General features: G+C 45.3%; 4 protein-coding genes, 1 long non-coding RNA gene and 1 pseudogene across 5 annotated transcripts; all 6 read left to right on the top strand.

Moving 5' to 3' along the window:
* The first annotated feature begins 258 nt into the window (after positions 1–258).
* Positions 259–2,433, top strand: LOC117194481 (annotated as a pseudogene).
* A 479-nt stretch (positions 2,434–2,912) lies between these two features.
* Positions 2,913–5,094, top strand: LOC117194649 (probable cytochrome P450 12a5, mitochondrial). Its single transcript, XM_033399165.1, has 4 exons — positions 2,913–2,999; positions 3,064–3,539; positions 3,591–4,059; positions 4,116–5,094. Exons 1-4 carry the CDS (start codon positions 2,928–2,930, stop codon positions 4,692–4,694), a joined length of 1,596 nt encoding a protein of 531 aa, XP_033255056.1. The 5' UTR covers positions 2,913–2,927; the 3' UTR covers positions 4,695–5,094.
* Positions 5,095–5,416: 322 nt separating this feature from the next.
* On the top strand, positions 5,417–6,099 carry LOC117194648. Its single transcript, XM_033399164.1, has 3 exons — positions 5,417–5,553; positions 5,620–5,840; positions 5,903–6,099. The coding sequence occupies exons 1-3, from the start codon at positions 5,417–5,419 to the stop codon at positions 6,097–6,099; spliced, it is 555 nt and encodes a 184-aa protein (XP_033255055.1).
* A 20-nt stretch (positions 6,100–6,119) lies between these two features.
* LOC117194647 (rho GTPase-activating protein 19-like) lies at positions 6,120–6,878 on the top strand. The gene has a single exon (XM_033399163.1). It carries the CDS (start codon positions 6,120–6,122, stop codon positions 6,876–6,878), a length of 759 nt encoding a protein of 252 aa, XP_033255054.1.
* Positions 6,879–8,480: 1,602 nt separating this feature from the next.
* Positions 8,481–9,198, top strand: LOC117194646 (rho GTPase-activating protein 19-like). Its single transcript, XM_033399162.1, has 3 exons — positions 8,481–8,523; positions 8,586–9,095; positions 9,158–9,198. Exons 1-3 carry the CDS (start codon positions 8,481–8,483, stop codon positions 9,196–9,198), a joined length of 594 nt encoding a protein of 197 aa, XP_033255053.1.
* Positions 9,199–9,312: 114 nt separating this feature from the next.
* Positions 9,313–9,719, top strand: LOC117194482. Its single transcript, XR_004474838.1, has 2 exons — positions 9,313–9,389; positions 9,460–9,719. It is a non-coding gene; the product is annotated as an uncharacterized LOC117194482 (long non-coding RNA).
* The last annotated feature ends 15,321 nt before the right edge of the window (positions 9,720–25,040 follow it).

The following is a 25,040-nucleotide window of genomic DNA, read 5'->3' as shown; positions in this document are numbered from 1 at the left end:
AACCTTGAAGGAACTTATTTGCAATATAAATTAGGTGTTTTTTGGCCGCACGTCAATCAGAATCAACTTGTTTTGTGCTTTGAGGCATGAGGCAAATCAAGCACACAAAATTTTCATTGTGCAATTTGTGCCAACACGAGAGGCGTCACTTATCTGTGCGGAGGCATTTTCCTTGAGCAACACATTGTGCAATCGAAATCCTGCACACATCACATAAATTCCTTCCATTCGCGAATACAAGACCCATTCCTATTGGCTATGGTTGACCCAACCTCCATCAAGGGAGAGATCCTTGAGATAACTGGCGAGCATGTGGAGCAGCTCCATTCAATGTGGTCCCTCATGTTCGAGCCGAAGACATGCGAGGACTTTCTGCACAAACTCAAGGCGCACGCGGATAATTTCTATACGGATCTGCTGACCGAGTCGCGGGAGAAGCAGGCGGCCATCCTGGATGACATAGCCGCACTCCGAGCCGAGGCCAGCGACCTCACCCGACTCCTCCATGAGACGGTGGACATTGGTCAGAGGCCCGACGATGTGCCACTGATCATATGGCAGCTGAAGCTGGACAAAAGCATTGAGCATCTGCGCGAGGAGCTCTCGAAACGTCGGGCGCAGATCGGGGAGCTGCTGCTCCAGCAGGAGCAGCTCTGCGAAGAGCTGGGCGCACTGCCGCTCCCTCTACTGGCGGACCCGCTGCCCCTTCCCGATGAGATGGACGGCTTTCGCGACCATCTCGACAACCTGCGCTCTCAGCGCGCAGTGCGCCAGACGGAGCTGGACCAGCTGCGCAAGGCCATCAAGCATGACATGAAGATGCTCGAGCTGATGCCCCAGACCGATGCAGAGGATCGCCTACCGAACGATCTGAGCCACAATCTAACACCAGAGACACTAGAGCGGCTGCGGCAGATGCGCAACAGTTATGCCGAGCATGCGCGAGAGGATCTACGTGCTGTGGGATCGCCTCCAGGAGACGGACGAGAGCGCCATGCGACGAGTGCGCGAGTGCACCGAGAATACGCAGCGCACCTATGACATCCTCCATTCGGAGCTGCAGCGCTGCCAGGCACTGCGCAGCCAGAACCTCAAGACGTTCATCGAGCAGCTGCGCGTCGAGATAAGCAAGTGGTGGGATCTAACGCTCAAGAGCCAGCAGGAGCGCAAGCGTTTCTCCAACTACTACAATAAGTATTACAACGAAGACCTGTTGGAGCTGCACGAGCTGGAGCTGGATGATCTGAAGAGCTTCTACACGTGCAACAAGGAGATTTTCGATCTGTACGAGAGCCGTGCAGAACTTTGGTCCCGCATGCAGGCTCTAGAGGCAAAGGCCAACGAGCCGAATCGTTTCAACAATCGTGGCGGCCAGTTCCTTAAAGAGAAAAAGGATCGCAAGGCCATCACCTCGAAGCTGCCCAAGATTGAGCAGCAGATCACTGAACTGGTGCACGCCTATGAGGTGCAATCGCATGGCCCGTTTCTGGTTTATGGCGAGAACATACTGGAGCTGATGGCTGGCGAATGGGAGAACTATCGGCAGGCCAATTCGGCCAAGCAGAGCTCGGCCCGCAAGAAGGCCCCGCCCACCACGAGGACGGGCAGCAGCAGCAAATTGATGATGCCACCGCCGACTGCCGGTTCAACGGCCCCTCGCACGCCCCGAACTTTGAAGAACATGTCCTCAATGTCGACCTCGACAATGTCGTTGCGCAAGACCCCAACAATCCAGCTGATCACTCCCAATATGACCAAGAGCACTGGGAATCTGCACAAGCGACTGAATCCATCAGCAGCCGCCAGCTCCTCGGGGTATCGGACTCCCAACGCCAAGCGCAGCCTCATGAGCTCTCTGAATTCGATACGCCCATCGCCGTCTACCGCACAGCGGCTGGCCCACAGCCAGCTGAAGGCGTCCAAGTCGCCACTAAAGCGGGTCCGCGTTCTGGACAACACATTGCGTCGCAGCGGGGGATTGGGCAGACGCAGCATTGGCACACGCTCGAACAAGAAGCCACGCACAAAATCAGCGGTGCCGGATACAAGATCGCCCAGCGATTCCGAGTATATGACCGATGAGACCACTGAAAATGACCGCGAAGCCGGGATCTCCTATGAAGAATTGGTGCCCACGAGTCGCTCCTCAGTGCTGCCCGTCGGCGGGGCTCAGCATCAGCGCAATCGCGTGGCTGTGCCACGAATTCGCCATGTCCTCGTAAACCACAATTTGGTGGCGTCGGCCACCAACACACCGTCAAAGCAGGCGGGCAATCAGGAGGAGAGGCCTCGATTTGGCAATCAATTAAAGCTCCCATCGCCACGTGAAAGTCGCATGTGGCCGAATCCACGATGAGATTATTGGAATTTTTATTTGCGTTTTATGTTTGATTTCATTTTTTGTACCTCTATCTGTTTATCTCTGTTTTACCTGTTACCTTCAAGAAGGACAACCGAACCAAAAAAAAAATAACAAGATATAAAAAAGCGCTAAAGATTAGCTTGTTTATATTATTATCAGGCCCAAAACTTTCGGCAGTCTACCGACCATTCCATGCTTAATAAATTAAATTTGGCCAAAAAATCTGATGCCATAATTATGGCGATTTATTTGTTTCATTTCATTGAGAGTCAGATCAATCATAATACTATATTCCTCAATATTCCGTAGAAGGTATAACATAGTCGATCAAATAGCAGTCTGTATTAAAAAAATATGGCAAATGTTTACAATTATTTCTGTTTGGCATTCGCACGCTCCCGCGAACGTGTTTTGGCACTCTCTCTCTCTCTTGTTCTGTTTGTGCTCTGTTATCGGTCAGCTCTTTTTGCAACAAAGCTCTCGCAGGCCTTTCAAATAGCTAGCTAATGGAATGATTTAGCAGTATAGCTCTGGCAGTGAATGAATTAAGTTCCTAACAAGCTAAATGTTGAAAGTGCGCAGCGGTCTATCTATACTTCAGGCGCAAAAAGCAGCCCTCTCTGTCAGCAGTCCGCTGGTAAATATATAGTATACATATAGATCCGATATCACAGTGATATACGTTTTTAAATCTCTTGTAGCGTTGGCAGCCCACAGCAGCTGTAGCAGAGCCCAGAAATGATGCAGCGTGGCTACAAGCTCGTCCCTTTGATCAGATTCCTAGTACAACTTTTCTGTCTACTGTTCGGAATTTTATGCCTGGAGGAAAATATAGCAAACTGGACATTGTGAAATTGTTCAAAGCTTTGCAAGACGACTATGGAAACATATTATATTTACCAGGTATGATGGGAGGTACGTCATACCTGATGACTCACAATCCCAAGGACTTCGAGGTCGTGTTCCGGAACGAAGGAGTGTGGCCGCATCGGCCTGGCAGCGATACTCTTCGCTATCATCGGAAGACTCATAGAAAGGATTTCTTCCAGGGAGTGGAGGGAGCTTTACCCACACAAGGAAAAACCTGGAGCGACTTTCGATCGGCTGTAAGTCCTGTCCTAATGCAGCCGAAGAACGTGCGGCTTTACTATAAAAAGATGTCACAAGTGAACCAGGAGTTTGTGCAACTGTGCGTATGACTGATAATAAATCCCTGTTTACGCTCAAGTATGTTCTCCCCCCTTCACAGTATTAAAGCACTCCGTGATATCGATACCCAGGAAGCTCCAGATGATTTCTTAAACGTTATAAATCGGTGGACCCTCGAGTCAGTCTCTGTGGTGGCTCTGGACAAGCAGTTGGAACTGCTCAAAGAGTCGGGCGATAACGACCAGGCTGTGTTACTTTTCAAGTACCTGGACGATTTTTTTGAATTAACAGCCGATCTGGAGATGAAGCCCTCCATCTGGCGTTACGTTAAAACACCCAAGCTAATGAAGCTAATGAAGTCCCTAGATGGCGTTCAAGAAATAACTTCAGCGTATGTAGACGAAGCTATAGAGCGTCTAGAGAAAGAGGCCAAGGAGGGTGTTGTCCGCCCTGAGAGCGAGCAGAGTGTACTGGAAAAGCTGCTCAAGATCGCCAAAAAGGTGGCGGCGGTTATGGCCATGGACATGCTAATGGCCGGAGTGGATACCGTACGTAGTCTGTTGTTCTCATACTTACCCTTATCTCATACATCGTTTTTTTCCAGACCTCAAGTACCTTTACAGCGGCCTTGCTGTGCCTTGCCAAGAATCCGGAGAAGCAGGCCGTACTCCGAGAAGAGGTGATGAAGGTTCTACCCGAGAAGGACTCCGAATTCACTGAGGCATCGATGAAGAACGTTCCCTATCTACGTGCCTGCATCAAAGAGTCACAACGGATCTATCCTTTGGTCATCGGCAATGGCCGATTTCTCAATCGGGACAGCGTTTTGAACGGATACCAAGTGCCAGCTGGTACCTGTGTGTCGATGGTTCCCCTGAGCTTGCTATCAAGCGAGGAGTACTTCCTTAAGGCTGCTGAGTTCCTGCCAGAACGTTGGATTCGTAGCGCCACAGACTCCAACGGGCAATGCCCGGCAAATGACTTGAAGCTGAAGAATCCGTTTGTGTTCTTGCCCTTCGGACTTGGACCCCGGATGTGCGTTGGAAAGCGCATCGTGGACATGGAGCTCGAGCTGGGCATCGCTCGACTCATTCGGAACTTTAGCATCGAGTTCAATCATCCCCTTCATTTAATTAGCTGTTTCAGATTCCGATTGCTTTTTGGGGACTTTTGCTTACGTTAAAGCGCGCTTTCCACACCTCTGCCTCCGCCGCCGTTCTAAAGGGAAACTGTAGAATCTGATTTACGACTCTCTCCAACTTCAAGTATTTCCCCCTCTGCCAGCGTGCCAGTTGTACGCCAGCGTCGACGCTTTGGTTATCTCATGCAGGGCAATTTGTCAAGCCAAATAACGGTCTGCGTGTCAGTTTCAGTTCCATTTTTTGCATCACGGAGAACAGAACAGAACACAACATGTCCAAGGGATCGGTCCTACCACAGTATATAGCCGGTTTATCGGCCAGCTTTGGCGCCATGTGTATGGGTGCCTCAATCGGCTGGTCCGAAATTTGTAATTTCGAGTTCTTTAAGAGATTTACTAACTAATTTCAGCTGTAAATAAAGAAGCATTAGTGTACAGCTTATAATTCTTTAACATTGACATGGCGTTTTCGCACAAAATGTTCTTTGGACGCCAGTGACAGCTCTGCCAGTTCAATATTTCAATTTTTGCAGCGCGTCTCGCCCAATTTTCCGCAATTAAATTCCACCAGCAAAGCTATCAACAAATATGCTGTCAGGCCACAAACCTTCTATATTGTACTTTTAGAAAAGTAATATTTGTTAAAGTGAGCGTGTGAGTGCTGGGATTCGAATCTTCGGAAGTCCTTTTCGTTTGTGCTGTGCTGTTGTTGTTTTGTTGCCTTGGCTACTGCTGTCGCCCTGTATACGCCCTTGCGTATAACAATGGACATGGAATACGCCAACATCAAGGAATTTAATGACCGCGACCTAGCGACACGCATGCGCAACAGCAATTATGAAAAATACAAGTCTCTGGTGCGCATGCACCTCTCCTTCGAGCTGGAACTAAACACCGACGAGTAAGTTGCCACGAGCGACGCTGCCATCCCATCGAAATATAGTGCTTACCTATTTATGGGTTGCAGGTTCGACATGCCGTGCCATGAAATCGTCTACGAAGATAAGGGCAAGATAAAGAAGTGGAATCGCCTCTCCAAGAAGAATCGCGGACCTGCCACAGGCTGCACGGCTGGGGCAGGCAGTAAGTCGGCGGGCAACAGTCCCACTGAAACGCTGCAGCAACAAATTGATGCAGGCTTTCTGATGCACCTGGAGGAGCTCAAAGAGTTTCTTATGCTGGAGAAGAGTAAGTGACAGGGAGAGTCGGGAAAATTGAATTATTCTAAATGCGGAAATGCTATTCTGCAGATCTCACCCAGGAGGGACTATTTCGCAAGACAGGAGCCGTTTCTAGGCAGAACGAGCTACGAATGCACATTCAGCACGACCAGCCCTTGGATTTGGAACTGACAGGATTCTCGGCTCACGACTGTGCCACTGTTTTCTGGCCGAGCTGCCAGAGCCTTTGCTTACAGACGCCCACTATCCAGCACATCTTCAGATAGCGCCGCTTAAGCAGGCATTAATGGGGGGTCAGGTGGAGTTTAACGCAGAGCGCCAACAACATCTTCTCAACTCGGTGCAGCTGCTCCTTCTCCTGCTCCCCGAAGAGCATCGCGAGTTACTGCAGCACATTATTAAAATGCTCCATTCGGTGGCAGCGCGTGAGGGGAGCAACAAGATGTCCGCGGAGAATTTGGCCATCTTGTTTACACCGCACCTGATTTGCCCCAGGCAAATGCCGCCTGAGGCGCTCCACTATACGGCGAAGAAGATGTCCAGCATTGTGTCCTACATGATTCAGCAGGGTCTGGAAATCTTCGAAGTTCCCGGAAAGCTAGTCACCGATATTCGGGCGTGCTTTCTTAAGCGCAAAAGCAAAAAAACCATGTCACCGGAGCAAACCCTTGAAGAATCCAACTCGGACGACTCGACGGTCAACACGGTGTACACTTTTGTAGATCGTTCCGCCACGGCAGCGGCAAACAACAGCAATTACACGGACACTGCACTGGCGCAGCTGTACGCGCACATTCAGAGCATTCCGGAGTCCTCCAAGAAGCGTCGCCTCATCAAGCAGTTTAACAAGCAAAACGGACAAGGTAGCACATTGTCTCCACTCCGTTGCGTTCCTTTGGGACACAGCTCATTGATTCCACTCGCTCCTTTCAGGCACACCGCTGCAGGTCATCGCGAGGAGTTCCAGCGTGCCATAAGGGAGCATCACGAGAAGCATGATGCCAAAATGATGCGCGCCATGGAGGAGGCAGAGCGTAAGAAGTAGAAATCCTGCACCCAGCCGTTTCGTTATTTAACACCATTTCGATCATCCTGCAGCTATGCCATAAATGCGGCTAAACTGAAACTGTAAACACTTGTATGCGACGTAATAAAGGCTTGAATGTACCCAAAGCACTAATCCATTCTGAGGATATGATGAGTGGAAATTATCTGTAAATTATCGTCGAACCATGGCTTGTGTGTATGTGCAGTGCCATACTTGAAACAAAATAGAATGTTATCTAGGGAAAAACACCTCTATTGCATTAACACAAAACAAGGAACCGGGAGAAAAGCGGATTCTCCCCAGTGGAACACTTGAAATGTTCAACCCATATCAAACGATAGACGATTATCAGCAGGCCAGCCGCTCCACTTCGCTGCCACCTGGTTGAATGTGTCCACTGCCCGTTCGATGCTCCTCCACACGCGTATACAAATTCAAATCCAAACGATCAACATCAATGAGGACGCCACTTTCCTGATAACTTGACCGCCATGTGACCGTTGGAATAGGAATTTTGTCACAGTTTAGATACCTACCTACATGTGTTTTCGGCGTGATGAGTACGATGATGTGTGTTAAGAGCCAGATTAGATGCTCTCCAGGCGATTTACGCCCATTCAATTATTTTGGTAGGTAGTGCTATTATCTACTTTCAATAAATAGAAAAATGCCCCGGAAATGAAGCCTTACGCCGAAAATGAAATACTCTTGTAAGTGGAATTCCACATAGATATATTGGATTTCTAGAATTGGAAGTATCCTGCATGCATGTGCTCCTAAAGTCAGATGACCAATAAATCTGTATCTTTCAAAATGGATGTTGGGCTCCCCACGCAACATACCCAACCATCTATATTTGGTACTTATGTATGAGCGTATAGTCATATTAAAGCACGATCCAGTACAAATTATAGTTCTGGCTGATGTTTTCTATAGCAGATATATAATTTTGCGGTGATCCGATACTGATTCAATCTGGGTGTTATAAATACCATTTTCGTAGCGTAGCAAGATGAAATATAAAGTGCCTAAGTTCCGCGCAAAAGTATAATCAGTAGCTCCAGATAGCCGACTGGCAGCGAACGGATTGTTATAGAGGCACTTGATTGTTCTTATAACAATAGGCGGGGTGTGTGTATTGGGGGTGGGTGGGGGTGGCGGGGGCATATCAGCAGTCATTTAATTAGTTGTTTCAGATTCCTATTGCTTTTTGGGGACTTTTGCTTACGTTAAAGCGCGCTTTCCACACCTCTGCCTCCGCCGCCGTTCTAAAGGGAAACTGTAGAATCTGATTTACGACTCTCTCCAACTTCAAGTATTTCCCCCTCTGCCAGCGTGCCAGTTCTACGCCAGCGTCGACGCTTTGGTTATCTCATGCAGGGCAATTTGTCAAGCCAAATAACGGTCTGCGTTTCAGGTTCAGTTCCATTTTTTGCATCTCTGAGAACAGAACATAACACAACATGTCCAAGGGATCGGTCCTACCACAGTATATAGCCGGTTTATCGGCCAGCTTTGGCGCGATGTGTATGGGCGCCTCAATCGGCTCGTCCGAAATTTGTAATTTCGCTGCAGCAACAAATTGATGCAGGCTTTCTGATGCACCTGGAGGAGCTCAAAGAGTTTCTTATGCTGGAGAAGAGTAAGTAACAGGGAGAGTCCGGAAAATTGAATTATTCTAAATTCGGAAATGCTATTCTGCAGATCTCACCCAGGAGGGACTATTTCGCAAGACAGGAGCCGTTTCCAGGCAGAACGAGCTACGAATGCACATACAGCACGACCAGCCCTTGGATTTGGAACTGACAAGATTCTCGGCTCACGACTGTGCCACTGTTTTTAAGAGCTTTCTGGCCGAGCTGCCAGAGCCTTTGCTTACAGACGCCCACTATCCAGCACATCTTCAGATAGCGCCGCTTAGCCAGGCAGTAATGGGGGGTCAGGTGGCGGCTACCGCAGAGCGCCAACAACATCTTCTCAACTCGGTGCAGCTGCTCCTTCTCCTGCTCCCCGAAGAGCATCGCGGGTTACTGCAGCACATTATTAAAATGCTCCATTCGGTGGCAGCGCGTGAGGAGAGCAACAAGATGTCCGCGGAGAATTTGGCCATCTTGTTTACACCGCACCTGATTTGCCCCAGGCAAATGCCGCCTGAGGCGCTCAACTATACGGCGAAGAAGATGTCCAGCATTGTGTCCTACATGATTCAGCAGGGTCTGGAAATCTTCGAAGTTCCCGGAAAGCTAGTCACCGATATTCGGGCGTGCTTTCTTAAGCGCAAAAGCAAAAAAACCATGTCACCGGAGCAAACCCTTGAAGAATCCAACTCGGACGACTCGACGGTCAACACGGTGTACACTTTTGTAGATCGTTCCGCCACGGCAGCGGCAAACAACAGCAATTACACGGACACTGCACTGGCGCAGCTGTGCTCGCACATTCAGAGCATTCCGGAGTCCTCCAAGAAGCGTCGCCTCATCAAGCAGTTTAACAAGCAAAACGGACAAGGTAGCACATTGTCTCCACTCCGTTGCGTTCCTTTGGGACACAGCTCATTGATTCCACTCGCTCCTTTCAGGCACACCGCTGCAGGTCATCGCGAGGAGCTCCAGCGTGCCATAAGGGAGCATCACGAGAAGCATGATGCCAAAATGATGCGCGCCATGGAGGAGGCAGAGCGTAAGAAGTAGAAATCCATATGGATCACTGCACCCAGCCGTTTCGTTATATAACACCATTTCGATCATCCTGCAGCTATGCCATAAATGCGGCTAAACTGAAACTGTAAACACTTTTGTATGCGACGTAATAAAGACTTGAATGTACCCAAAGCACTAATCCATTCTGAGGATATGATGAGTGGAAATTATCTGTAAATTATCGTCGAACCATGGCTTGTGTGTATGTGCAGTGCCATACTTGAAACAAAATGGAATGTTATCTAGGGAAAAACACCTCTATTGCATTAACACAAAACAAGGAACCGGGTGCAAAGCGGATTCTCCCCAGTGGAACACTTGAAATGTTCAACCCATATCAAATGATAGACGATTATCAGCAGGCCAGCCGCTCCACTTCGCTGCCACCTGGTTGAATGTGTCCACTGCCCGTTCGATGCTCCTCCACACGCGTATACAAATTCAAATCCAAACGATCAACATCAATGAGGACGCCACTTTCCTGATAACTTGACCGCCATGTGACCGTTGGAATAGGAATTTTGTCACAGTTTAGAAACCTACCTACATGTGTTTTCGGCGTGATGAGTACGATGATGTGTGTTAAGAGCCAGATTAGATGCTCTCCAGGCGATTTACGCCCTTTCAAAATCATTCAAAATGGATGTTGGGCTCCCCACGCAACATACCCAACCATCTATATTTGGTACTTATGTATGAGCGTATAGTGATACTAAAGCACGATCCAGTACAAATTATAGTTATGGCTGATGTTTCCTATAGCAGATATATAATTTTGCGGTGATCCGATACTGATTCAATCTTGTAGTGGCCAGTGAAGCAAACCCAGATTAAATTCCCTAATAATTTCCCATATATAAAGCAGATTCAAATGACGCGCCAGTTTGATTAGTTCGAACACCAAGGCTTTAAAAACCGCTACTTCGAATATGGAGCTTTAATTGCTCGAATGTTCTTTTTCGTCTCTCGAGACCGAATTCCATGGAAGGATCCCGTTAAAGCTCGCCTATGCCGCTTAAGCCGACAGCGACGGTGAACACGCGGATCAGTTCCATTTTTCTCCCAAAACACTTCGGTTGTGCCTGTGCCAATAGTGGCAAACTCTAGTGGAAGTTCACGTGTCCCTGTATTACATAATACATACCAAATTACATAACTGCAAGTCGGCGGAGAATCGACTAAAAAGCAAGATCAAGCTATATTGTGTGGTGAAAGTGCAAAGTGCTACGGAGAGAAAAAGAAGGTGATTATAGAGGAAAGCAGGTTTGGTACATTCACTGAATTCCGAATCTATTACAGAATCTCTTGGTCACTGGAGGTATGCCGTGCTTTGGGGCTCTCACGCCTAACCCCCCACGCAACCTCCAGTGTCTTATTTTTGGCCGCTTCGAATTACCAGCGTTTCCGTTGTACGGACGATCTGTATCGACCTTTGAATGCCCTATAAGCGTATGTTGCGAGATGCAACTCAACATCCTTGATGCGGAATCGACAACGCCTAGGAATTAAAGTGGAAATTTATGTCAGCTAAAATTGTGCAGAAGATGTGAATACAAGATCAGGAATCGGAATTTAGGGTGACCTGTGTCGTGGACAACATGTGATCATCGATTCGTGAGTACGAACATACCCGAGAAATAGCAGGGTATAGCAGCGGTGCAGCGTAATGAAAGGGAGAGCGTGATAACTCACACGCCAAGAGCGAGCTTTCGTTCGAAGAGAATTCTGACATATGCGTGCGTATGCACACACATATAAACGTGCATTAATTTGATCATCGACATTCTCTTTGCTTTGTCTTGTTCTTTTCTTTTGCTTGCATTCTTGTGTTTGCACTTCAATTAAATTTGACTTTAAATGTAAAATCATATAAACATATACAGTTATATTAAGGAATATCTTTCCTATAGAATTAATTTCTTTATCATATGTCTTAAGTCCTTTCCTAATCAACTCAATGTTAAGCCTTGATTCACTCTGGCAATGTCGGCCAAAATGTCATTCTTTAATTCTTTACTATTTTTATATAATTAATATTGTTCCACAGCTACCGAAGCAGTTCATTGGGCCCAACGAGCTCGTCAAGGAAAGTGTTTGAATTTGGTAATGATCATTAATTTCGTATTGAATGGAAATGTTGACCTTCGTGAGTAAAAAGGCTCAGTTTTGCTATGAATTGTATTTTATATTCTTCAGTTAATGAACCTTTTGTTATATATGAATCTTTTGAATCTTGATTAATAGAACTATTTTGAATTAACATGAATTTGGAATAAATAACAACCATTCTGTCTAAGTACATAATGCCAATGATGCATCGAGTGTAATAATGCAGCGGTAGTTACGTTAGGGGCCATGCCAACATCGTTCCACGCATTGCCGAAGGTAGGGAGGGTATAGAGGAACTAGTGATCTCCTACACCTAGGATCACTAAATTAAATACGCGACTACCGGATTCCTTCTTGCCATCTATGCCGACCGGGGATTGATTACATTTGTTTTTTTGTTTTGATCAAAGTAGATTCTGTGTCAGTGCACTTAAATTTTTATAATATGGCGAGAACAAGGAAGTATAGGGATAGGAAAGACCCCGACCCCATCCGGCGAGCTGAGCCCAGAGCGCAGTATAGTGCACTAACCCCGATTCCCTTTCCTGCTGAGGCTGCATTGCCAACAAGATTTAACCAGCCCGTATCCGTAACATTATAAAATGGCGCCCAACGTGGGGCCGAAGACGAAACGACGTGTTATAATCGGAAAAGTGTAGAAAAGATACGATTATTTCCAGATGAGGATAATTCCGAACGGTTGGAGTAACCTTCGTGCTTCACGGTTAAGCTCTGTTAATACATCCATTAGCCTGTTAAATAGAAAATTCGGTATATCGTGTAGACGTGTAGTCAGCTTTTGGAATGGAGATTTCAATTCGACTGAGTAGGGATTGGTCTACCAAGAAATGACGGCGTGAACTGTATAGATGTCTGAAGAAAATATTTTAGTAGAATAAAGATGTTAGTGCCGTGTATCTGAGCTGTGGAATTTGCGATTGCAATTCAGGATTTTGTATTGATCGACCCAACCAGACGCACGACCACTTTCAACTTTATAGGAACATGACTTGTTCTGTACTTGGAATGGCGGGTCTTAGAGAAACTTTGAGTTCCCGACGAGTATCAAACATAGTCTAATAGGAACCTTTAATATCCATTTAATTCAATAATCATAGAGGCATAAGAGAGGAGTTACACATCGATGTAGAATTGGCATTTGTGGAAAAGACAGAAAATATTTGGCTGATTGAAAAAAAAAAAAAATAAATAAAATTAAGAGGAAATATGGCCAGTAAAGATAATAGCTTTGAAACTGCATTAAATCAGCATGGCTATTGTCGCATTTGCCACGATAAACTTGAGAAAGATCAATTGTTTGCCACGACACCGTGTCAACATCAATTTCACCATTCCTGTGTGACCGATTGGCTTAAGAGTTCACCGAGTTGTCCAACCTGTCGCGGACTATGCACTACAGAAATGTTAGTTCGGGGAAATGTTGATTTGGCGACGGAATTAAATAACGCGGACCTTGCAGAGGTAGGAGATTCGAACACTGAAGGAATTCCCCTCGATGCGCCAGGGCCAAGTGGAAGTAGATTTCGAGGTAGAGGCAGAGGCGCTATTCCCAAGTCAAATATAGTAACGAGATCTAAGCAAAGGGAGGGAAATCCTACCCCTACAGACCCAACTAGCCAATCGCTGAATTCATCTAACGCCATGGATAAAAGTGAAATTGTTAATTTGGTAAGGTCAATGATGGGCACCCAACAAAAGACGTTGTTGTAGAAGCTAACCGCCCATATAGAGACAGCATTGAGCCATCATCTGAGTTCGTTTCAATTGAGATCGGGACTTGCGGAGCAGGCTTCGAATTATCAGCATGTACCAGCAGACGTTAGGAGTAGAGCAAGCCAAGAGGCAGACTTAAGGAATACTAGCAATCGCTCTTCAGTTTCAATTTCACCAGAAAAGGTAGGACATGTTATTCAAAACTGGAAAGTAAAGTTTGACGGTAGTAAAGACGGTCTATCGGCCACAGAATTTATTTACCGGGTACGTTCCTTGACGGCACAGACCCTGGGAAACAATTTCCAGCTGGTTTGCGATCATTTGCACTTATTGTTATCCGCAAAAGCAGGTGATTGGTTCTGGCAGTTCCATCGTAAACATGAAGAGTTCGCGTGGGAAACTTTTTGTCTGGCATTTAGGGATAAATATGACGATGCTGCCACTGATGTCGACATATGGCGTAGAATCGCGAAACGAAAGCAAGGGGAAAATGAGCCTTTTGATTCCTATCAGAATAGTATAGAAGAGTTGGTGAATAGACTCGAGCGTAGCCTACCAGAATGCGACCTTGTTAAGCTGTTGATTGACAATTCGAAAAGTACACTTCATCACGAGTTACTACATTTGAATATCACTTCGATAAAGAAATTACTTTTAGAGGTTAAAAAGCACGAACAATTTTATTCGGAACTTCGAAACCCTTCTTACAAAACGCCTTTTGTAAACCGGCGCAACATCTCCGAGATCTCTCCGGAGAGGGAACACCTTGAGGAGCCTGATGTCCTGCTGGAATTGTGATAAGATAGGGCATAGATGGGATGATTGTGTGGAACCTAGAAGCATATTTTGTTACGGTTGTGGAACCAAGAATGTTTACAAGCCACGTTGCTCTAAGTGCCATCCTTCGGAAAACCGGCTGCGGGATGTGTCAACGAACCCCCTGTAGGCACATCCGTACCAAAACATAGCGAAAGCATCAGTCAGACTATAGATGAGGGTTTAGCTAAAACCGCTATGGACTCAGGATTTTTATCGGATAAACGACCAACTAGATATTTACCCTTACATGTAAGACTGTCAAATTACAAGAAAGCTAGAAATAGGATATTTGGCGATCTTTGTACCATATCAATTACGACAAAATCTAAAAGATCTACCCTTCGATTACGCAAATTTTGGAAAACAGTTGTTAGCACTCGACAATGCTTAATTGCTTCCATATTCAGTACGGGAGATAACCGTCTGTACACACCCATCACGATTGAAGACAAGGTTTACAACGCCTTGTTAGATTCTGGAGCGTCGGTTAGTTGCGTTGGCAACAATGCCGCCCGTGCTCTCCTTAACCATCCGAAATCACGTAAGTGTTCGGGAAGGGTTAAAACAGCCAGCGGAACCAAATGCTCGGTTGAGGGCATTTTCACAGCGACTATTACATATCGTAGTCTCACGGAAAGTATAGATTTTTTCATCATACCAAACTTAACCCAAGAGGTTTACTTAGGAATTGACTTTTTTAGGAAATTTAAACTTGCTGATCGACTCATGAGCGAAAGTGTCTCTGAGTTAGATATAGGTCCCACGGAGGATGAGGAAAGCTCACCCAAGTTACACAAACTTTCTAGTAAAGAGCAGGAGAGACTGCAAGGTGTCGTCGAAATTTTTCCTTCGTACGAACGAGACGGATTGGGCAGAACCAGCATTATTTCGCACTCGATCGACGTAGGTGATGCTAAGGCGATTAAACAAAGACACTGGCCAATCTCCCCTGCGCGCGAAAAACTTATGTTTGCTGAGGTAGATAACATGTTAGCTCTCGATATCATAGAACCTTCTTGCAGTCCTTGGAGTAGTAATTGTGTTCTTGTTCAAAAAGGTGATAAGGTTCGGTTGTGTTTAGACTCTCGCGAGATCAATAAATACACGAGGAAGGATGCTTACCCCTTACCACATATTGACGGGATCTTAAGCCGCTTACCTCCAGCGCGGTATATAACTGGTCTTGATATGAAACATGCTTTCTGGCAAATACCATTGGACGAGCCATCACGACCGTATACTGCGTTTACCGTTCCGAATCGTCCACTGTACCAATATAAGGTCATGCCATTTGGTCTGACAAATGCACCTCAGACCTTATGCCGCTTAATGGACCATGTCATACTCCCACATTTACGGAATCGAGTTTTTGTATATCTCGATGACTTGCTTGTTCTATCGGATGACTTTGATTCGCACTTGATTCTTTTGCAAGAAATCGCACTATGCTTAAGAAAAGCGAATATCACTATCAACGTTCGAAAATCTAAGTTCTGCATGAGAGAGATTAAATATCTCGGTTTCATAATTTCGGATGGTCAGATCAAGACTGATTCATTTAAGATTCAGGCAATCAACGACTTCCCAATTCCAACAACGGTAAAGCAGTTACGACTAGTTTCTCGGTTTATCCGGATGGTATCGACGTTTCGTCGAGAATTATGCCTCCGTGAGCTATCCATTGACCGAGATGCTTAAGAAACAGAATACTTCCTTAATATGGAATGAAACCGCAACCAATGCTTTTGAAGAATTGAAACGAAGATTAACATCAGCTCCAATCCTCAGAACTCCTGATTTTTCTAAGAAATTCATCTTATTGTGTGATGCTAGTTGCAGTGGTTGATGCGACAAAAGGATTTGTCTGGAAGGCTCGCGCGATGGGCTATACAGTTACAGGGTTTTGATTTTCGCATTGAACACCGGAAGGGTTCACAAAATGTTATTGCTGACACTCTGTCAAGGCAAAATGAATCGTCAGTAGATGAGTTTATAGATCTAGGGCCGATCATCGATTTAGAGTCCGAGCATTTCACTTCGTTGGAATATCTGGATTTAATTGAACGCATTCAGCAGAACCAAGAGAAACTTCCAGATTTAAAAATAACAGATGGCTATGTATACAAACGCACCGAAGCTTCGATTGGAGATTCTGAATCTGACCACCAGTCGTGGAAATTATGGGTACCCTCTGGCCTAGTCAGTAGTGTTATCAAACAAGCCCATGATTCTCCTAGCGCATCACATGGCGGGATGGGTAAAACCGTTGAAAAACTTAAGAGATACCTGTTCTGGCCCAAGGTGTTGGTTCAAATCCGAGAGTATGTGAATAATTGTGTCATTTGTAAACAGAGCAAAAGTCCCAATATAGTATTACGACCACCATTGGGAAAGCCAATGCAATCAGAGAGACCGTTTCAACGACTCTACATGGATCTGTTAGGTCCATACCCTCGTTTAAAGGCAGGGAATATCGGATTATTAATAATCTTGGATCATTGTACAAAATTCCATTTCCTCTGTCCATTGAAACGATTCACTTCCGGAAAGATTTGCGAGTACTTAGAAAATTCCATTTTCTTTACGTTTGGAGTGCCGGAATCCATCTTAACGGACAATGGTTCTCAATTTCGATCAGGATTCTTTGAGGCTTTTCTAACTCGATTTTCAATTAAACATATTTGTACCGCTTTTTATTCGCCTCAAGCGAATGCAAGCGAGCGCTTAAACCGATCGGTTTTGGCGGCGATCCGTGCGTACGTGGGGAAAGATCACACTACCTGGGATCAACGACTGAATGAGATTAACGGTGCTATTCGATCCAGTCTAAATACAACCACCGGATATTCTCCTTACTTCCTTACGTTTGGGCAAAACATGATTTTGAATGGCAAGGATTACGAATTGCTCAGGAAACTTAACTTGCTATCAGATGATTCTAGAGTTAATTACCCCGATGCTCTGCAGTTGGCAAGGTATGCAGCAAAGGTCAACAATGCAAAGGCTCATGCAACCAACGCGAGGGTATACAATTTGAGGAGTAGAAACATACAATTCAACGTCGGAGATCAGGTTTACGTTCGCAATTTCTCCCAAAGCAACGCGTCTAAACAATTCAGCCATAAATTAGCGCAGGTGTTTGTGACAGCAACAGTAACGAAAAAGCTAAGTCCTGTTTATTACGAATTATCGAACGAGAAAGGAAAGAAAATGGGAGTATACCACGTAAAGGATATTCAAACCCGCTAATTCACTGTCCTTCTTTTCTTTTCGATTACGATCCCTGTCGATCACTCCGGGACATAATCTGGTGGTGGAGAGTGTAGTGGCCAGTGAAGCAAACCCAGATTAAATTCCCTAATAATTTCCCAGATATAAAGCAGATTCAAATCACGCGCCAACTTGATTAGTTCGAACACCAAGGCTTTAAAAACAGCTACTTCGAATATGGAGCTTTAATTGCTCGAATGTTCTTTTTCGTCTCTCGAGACCGAATTCCATGGAAGGGTCCCGTAAAAGCTCGTCTATGCCGCTTAAGCCGACAGCGACGGTGAACATGCGGATCAATTCCATTTTTCTCCCAAAACACTTCGGTTGTGCCTGTGCCAATAGTGCCAAACTCTAGTGGAAGTTTACGTGTCCCTGTATTACATAATACATACCAAATTACATAACTGCAAGTCGGCGGAGAATCGACTAAAAAGCAAGATCAAGCTATATTGTGTGGTGAAAGTGCAAAGTGCTACGGAGAGAAAAAGAAGGTGATTATAGAGGAAAGCAGGTTTGGTACATTCACTGAATTCCGAATCTATTACAGAATCTCTTGGTCACTGGAGGTCTGCCGTGCTTTGGGGCTCTCACGCCTAACCCCCCACGCAACCTCCAGTGTCTTATTTTTGGCCGCTTCGAATTACCAGCGTTTCCGTTGTACGGACGATCTGTATCGACCTTTGAATGCCCTATAAGCGTATGTTGCGAGATGCAACTCAACATCCTTGATGCGGAATCGACAACGCCTAGGAATTAAAGTGGAAATTTATGTCAGCTAAAATTGTGCAGAAGATGTGAATACAAGATCAGGAATCGGAATTTAGGGTGACCTGTGTCGTGGACAACATGTGATCATCGATTCGTGAGTACGAACATACCCGCGAAATAGCAGGGTATAGCAGCGGTGCAGCGTAATTAAAGGGAGAGCGTGATAACTCACACGCCAAGAGCGAGCTTTCGTTCGAAGAGAATTCGGGCATTTGCGTGCGTATGCACACACATATAAACGTGCATTAATTTGATCATCGACATTCTCTTTGCTTTGTCTTGTTCTTTTCTTTTGCTTGCATTCTTGTGTTTGCACTTCAATTAAATTTGACTTTAAATGTAAAATCATATAAACATATACAGTTATATTAAGGAATATCTTTCCTATAGAATTAATTTCTTTATCATATGTCTTAAGTCCTTTCCTAATCAACTCAATGTTAAGCCTTGATTCACTCTGGCAATGTCGGCCAAAATGTCATTCTTTAATTCTTTACTATTTTTATATAATTAATATTGTTCCACAGCTACCGAAGCAGTTCATTGGGCCCAACGAGCTCGTCAAGGAAAGTGTTTGAATTTGGTAATGATCATTAATTTCGTATTGAATGGAAATGTTGACCTTCGTGAGTAAAAAGGCTCAGTTTTGCTATGAATTGTATTTTATATTCTTCAGTTAATGAACCTTTTGTTATATATGAATCTTTTGAATCTTGATTAATAGAACTATTTTGAATTAACATGAATTTGGAATAAATAACAACCATTCTGTCTAAGTACATAATGCCAATGATGCATCGAGTGTAATAATGCAGCGGTAGTTACGTTAGGGGCCATGCCAACATCGTTCCACGCATTGCCGAAGGTAGGGAGGGTATAGAGGAACTAGTGATCTCCTACACCTAGGATCACTAAATTAAATACGCGACTACCGGACTCCTTCTTGCCATCTATGCCGACCGGGGATTGATTACATTTGTTTTTTTGTTTTGATCAAAGTAGATTCTGTGTCAGTGCACTTAAATTTTTATAATATGGCGAGAACAAGGAAGTATAGGGATAGGAAAGACCCCGACCCCATCCGGCGAGCTGAGCCCAGATCGCAGTATAGTGCACTAACCCCGATTCGCTTTCCTGCTGAGGCTGCATTGCCAACAAGATTTAACCAGCCCGTAGCCGTAACATTATAATCTGTGTGTAATAAATACCATTTTCGTAGCGTAGCAAGATGAAATATAAAGTGCCTAAGTTCCGCGCAAAAGTATAATCAGTAGCTCCAGATAGCCGACTGGCAGCGAACGGATTGTTATAAAGGCACTTGATTGTTCTTATAACAATAGGCGGGGTGTGTGTATTGGGGGTGGGTGGAGGTGGCGGTGGCATATCAGCAGTCATTTAATTAGCTGTTTCAGATTCCGATTGCTTTTTGGGACTTTTGCTTACGTTAAAGCGCGCTTTCCACTCCTCTGCCTCCGCCGCCGTTCTAAAGGGAAACTGTAGAATCTGATTTACGACTCTCTCCAACTTCAAGTATTTCCCCTCTGCCAGCGTGCCAGTTGTACGCCAGCGTCGACGCTTTGGTTATCTCATGCAGGGCAATTTGTCAAGCCAAATAACGGTCTGCGTGTCAGTTTCAGTTCCATTTTTTGCATCACGGAGAACAGAACAGAACACAACAAGTCCAAGGGATCGGTCCTACCACAGTATATAGCCGGTTTATCGGCCAGCTTTGGCGCCATGTGTATGGGCGCCTCAATCGGCTGGTCCGAAATTTGTAATTTCGAGTTCTTTAAGGATTTACTAACTAATTTCAGCTGTAAATAAAGAAGCATTAGTGTACAGCTTATAATTCTTTAACATTGACATGGCGTTTTCGCACAAAATGTTCTTTGGACGCCAGTGACAGCTCTGCCAGTTCAATATTTCAATTTTTGCAGCGCGTCTCGCCCAATTTTCCGCAAATATTTTCCACCAGCAAAGCTATCAACAAATATGCTGTCAGGCCACAAACCTTCTATATTGTACTTTTAGAAAAGTAATATTTGTTAAAGTGAGCGTGTGAGTGCTGGGATTCGAATCTACGGAAGTCCTTTTCGTTTGTGCTGTGCTGTTGTTGTTTTGTTGCTTTGGCTACTGCTGTCGCCCTGTATACGCCCTTTCGTATAACAATGGACATGGAATACGCCAACATCAATGAATTTAATGACCGCGACCTAGCGACACGCATGCGCAACAGCAATTATGAAAAATAAAAGTCTCTGGTGCGCATGCACCTCTCCGAGCTGGAACTAAACACCGACGAGTAAGTTGCCACGAGCGACGCTGCCATCCCATCGAAATATAGTGCTTACCGATTTATGGGTTGCAGGTTCGACATGCCGTGCCATGAAATCGTCTACGAAGATAAGGGCAAGATAAAGAAGTGGAATCGCCTCTCCAAGAAGAATCGCGGACATGCCACAGGCTGCACGGCTGGCGCAGGCAGTAAGTCGGCGGACAACAGTCTGTAGTGGTCGCTTGTCGGGCGGATAGGAAAGCATATTTGTGTTCTTCGCCTGAAAGTATGCCCGATGGTATTTGTACAATTTATATATTTATGTACATAATATATATATAAATATATTTATATATATTATATTATTTATACAAGTATATATCACACCTCACCGAGATACTTATTAATTATTACGTTTAGTCCCCATAGTTAGTGTATAGTTAGGTTGGCTTAATTTCTTGTTGTGGTGTTACATGTTAAATGTTCCTGGTCGTGTGAGGGCTAGCGCCATCTAGGGTTGACATTAAGAATATGCTTAAAAACGAACAAAAATCTCCCCACCATGTCCATAACCATTCAAGGTGAATGGCGAAGGATCGTGCAAAGGCAGATCCGGAGAACAAAATTTTTGTTGGTCAGTAGATCCGCCCAAGTCTTTCTTTCTCCTCGTGGCCGTACAAGCATTCAGTTGCGCGGTGAGAAAAAAAAATAATAAAAATAAAATTAAACCGCCGTAAATAACCGTGGTGTGAAACCAAAGTGCACTCGATCGGGAAAAAAGAACCCAAGAAAGCAGATTGGGCTCTAATCGAAAACTTTCCGCTTGGAGGTGAGCAGCCCCAACAAAAAAAAAAAAAAAACACCTGGAGAAAGAAGGAATTAGCACCTCAACCCCATCCCCCTATTTTCGCAGTGCCAGTTCCAACCGGGTAAATATGTGCATGGAGTAACTGTTAGAAAAAGTAGCCTAATCAGTATTTTCAAATTCCACATTAGAATCGGCACTTAGTTTGGGAATTATCCAAAAGCTGCAGCCCGAGCTTTAAGCCCCCGCACTACGAACCAGCTGATCCACCAAGTCGCGGGCAGTGAACTTTGGCTGCGCGAGACGAGGACAGCCGTCTGAACGTGCTTAGTGCGGCGAATTGGCGTAACCGTTTCGCATTCAAAACCGGGCCAAGAAATGGAAACCGGTGCTTGCAGTCAGCGTAGGACCGAAGCCGCTTAAATGTTCCTACCGGGCGGGAAAAAATAGTGCACCACGTGTGTACATAACCTCCCGGCGACCCCTAGTGGTATCGCCTCTCTTGTTCTTTTCGTGATTCGGCCTAGCTGTTCCAAACGTTTATTTAAAGTGCAGTGGAGGCCAGCGTTTGTCTTATGTGCACGTTAGTGTCATTATGTAGGCTGAATGAAAACTGTAAGAGATGTGCTCACATACATATGTATACACCGCCCACTGAAAGCCACTGAGGCCAGTAAGATCCCAGCGTGACTCGCATTCCCTTGAACCTCGCAGTCCGTTGATATGTCTGTTTTTGTGTAGTTGGATATACTTAGTGTTAATTGTAGACAGTAAAAAAAAAACAGAAAAAAAAACCCACCAACACATGGAAAGTTTGAAAATGCATTTGATAAAAGCTTAAAAGTTTGAGCTTAAAAGCGTCCGCTCGGCCGGGTCCCCTCCGCGAGCTTATGCCATGCAGCACGCGCTGTACGATTTTGTTTTTGGTTTGCAGGTAAAAGTTTAATGCACCCACACACAGCCACACGCCCAGCTACGAAAGATCTTTCGCCGCGGGAACACAAACAAAAACTGAGTGAGCTTTATAATATACCAACAACATTACATTTTATTGCCTCCCAAAATTCCGCGAGCGTGGCAAAAGCTTCGTTCTTTTTTGCTAGAGCTGTTTGTCGGTCGTTGACCTCACACTTTTAAAGTAGTCACAGCTGATTGGCCTTCTGCCTTTACAATACGCTTGGTAGAACGAATAGTATGTCCAACTACTCCCTGAAGCCGATGTGCTGGGACATGTGTACCTATATTGCGCTATAGTATTATCTTTCTATCTAAGGAAAAATCATTAGTTTATATCGCACTATAAAATATCGTATATGCACTTATAACTATTTACACTTATCGTATTTATTTATCTAAATATTCCCTAGTAATAATAGCTATATCTCTTGTGTCGCTTTTCGTTCCTCCTTTTGTCCATTTAGCCTTGTCTTGGAGTTCTCGGTTAGTGTTTCTTTTTTCTTGTAACATGAATATAGTATCTGAATATAGTTTCTAATAAAATGATTGTTAAGATGAATATGTGCTAGACGTTACCGCAGTTGGGGGAACCATGCCGCTCGTGAGCGAAATAGGATGACCAATACCGGACAATCCAGGGATCCTGATATTATTATTGGCTCTTTCAGGATCATGGTAGGGTGGGCGTGGTACGACTCCGTGCCAGCAAAACAGAGATGTCCGCCGCGGTGGTAGATCCCTACTCCTTCTCTGCACTATCTTTGCCCCACTATACTTTCCGTACCCCTAACGATCCTTTCCTTGTCTGTCCCCCTCCCAGTACCAAAAAGAGTACGCGAATTTTAATAAAATAATACCAGCAGGAGCGAAGCAACCTAACTGGAGGGTTACCCCAAAGAACCCATCCCCATTTCCGACCAGAGATCAGCCGTGGAAGCGAGCGCGTACTCCTTCTCAGTTAGCCGACCACCAGCTTCATCGTGCGAAGATTCTCTTCGTTACTCGTTACAGTAATAATTATTTTATTTGGCGCCCAACGTGGCCGAAAGGCCTGAAGGTCAGGGTTGACGTAATTGTACACTTTACAAAGCGGAGTTACATTAACTTATATGGTTGTGTGTGACCCCAGCCAAACTTGACCCCGAAGCAGAAAAATTGTTGAGAAAGTCCATAACACCTGCGAGCAGTGCATAGTCATGCACTGGCTTAAGACCTTTGTTCCCTGTTTCCCACCCCCCTTCCTTAAAGCCTTCCTTTTGTCCTGGAATTGGATCCTGTGATGGTGGATGCTTATTAGTTTCCGATAACGGTTAGCCCGCATCGGAGTATGATCCATAACCCTTGTTCGATGGTAAGCTGCTCTGGAATCGATAATAGCTTCACCATAGCTTTATTGCCGAGCAGTATATGCCATAGCAGTGAAATCTAGATGGATTCACTGGTATGTGGAAGTTGGCTGGACACAGGGTTATAAGTGGAGTAAATCTACGACCTGCCGCTATACAGAAGCATATTAGTGAATACATTCGCCCGTATCCCTTGGAAATTGACAGGTACCTTGGGTAGCTTTGGTTCAGTTGTCGCCGGAGTCAGCTAAAAGAATCAAAATTATTTTTTGTTGCCGCTCAACTCGAATCGGGGTTATTAGGGTGCCTCCGTCTTTTGTTTCTCTCTCTACTTTCTAGTGATTGGTCTATTCGTGCGCCGATTTATACAGCAGGTTATCGCCGGCCGAACGTGGTACCCCTGGTGCTGGTGCGTTTCTTCGTGCTACGCTTCCGGCCCGGACCGATAATGGCTGCGAAAAAGGGATAGGTCGTAGCACGCAGAGACTATTACAAACTCCCCGTAACCGCTTCGGTAATGTTTCCTCGATGGGCGGCTGACGAACACCGTCGTGATCCTGGTATGGGCACGCGGGCAAGAACGTCGTCCGGCCCTATGTTTAGGCGTTCGCCGCAGACAGGAAGGGGCCTAGAGCTACTACTTGGGTCACGATTGCCGAAGATACCTTTTCTTTATTTCCCCCTTTTTCGCTCTACCGCGCCTCATAGTTATTGGCAACCTTTCGGAGGGAAAGGGTTGCATGGTTTCCCCCAAAATCTCTCTATCAAAGATCGTTTTTTTTGCTTTCCCCGTTATTATTGTTTTTTTTGTTAATATTTGTCTGAACTAGATTTATAGGAACGTGCTTAAAGCTAGTTAATATATAGGATAACTTTACAATGCCGGTAGACCGAAGCCCGGATTATAGGATTCAGCCAAAAGAGAGCGAAACCGTTTGCTGTGTATGCACGCAAGAAGTCGAATACCCAGGCCAACTATTAGCAACCAGCTGTAACCATTATTTCCATCACACCTGCTTTAGTGCACGTTCAGGAAATAAGAAAGTCTGTCCAGTGTGCAGAACTGCGCTGAGCAAATCGACCCTTAATTTGGCAGAAGAACTAGAAGCAGCTCAAGCCCCAGGCAACCAAACAGGGGCAGTTGCAGTGACCAGATCCCGTTCGAAAACACTTAAATCACAGCAAAACCAATTATCCGCAGCCAATATGCAGATTGGGGTCCGAAGTGTAAGCCAACCCGAAGGGCCTAGTGTGTCCGGTCCAATGGCCGCTCCAGATCGTCCTAGAGGCCAACCGCCAAATTCTGCGGCAGCAGTGGGGTCAGCTTCAGCAGCTCGAACGGGTCTGCCAGCCACGGATGGTATCTTGCAACAGACC

The sequence above is a fragment of the Drosophila miranda genome, assembly GCF_003369915.1.
Source record: "Drosophila miranda strain MSH22 chromosome Y unlocalized genomic scaffold, D.miranda_PacBio2.1 Contig_Y3_pilon, whole genome shotgun sequence".
In the NCBI taxonomy this organism is placed as follows: Eukaryota; Metazoa; Arthropoda; class Insecta; order Diptera; family Drosophilidae; genus Drosophila; species Drosophila miranda.
This window is presented reverse-complemented; position numbering and strand designations above follow the sequence as displayed.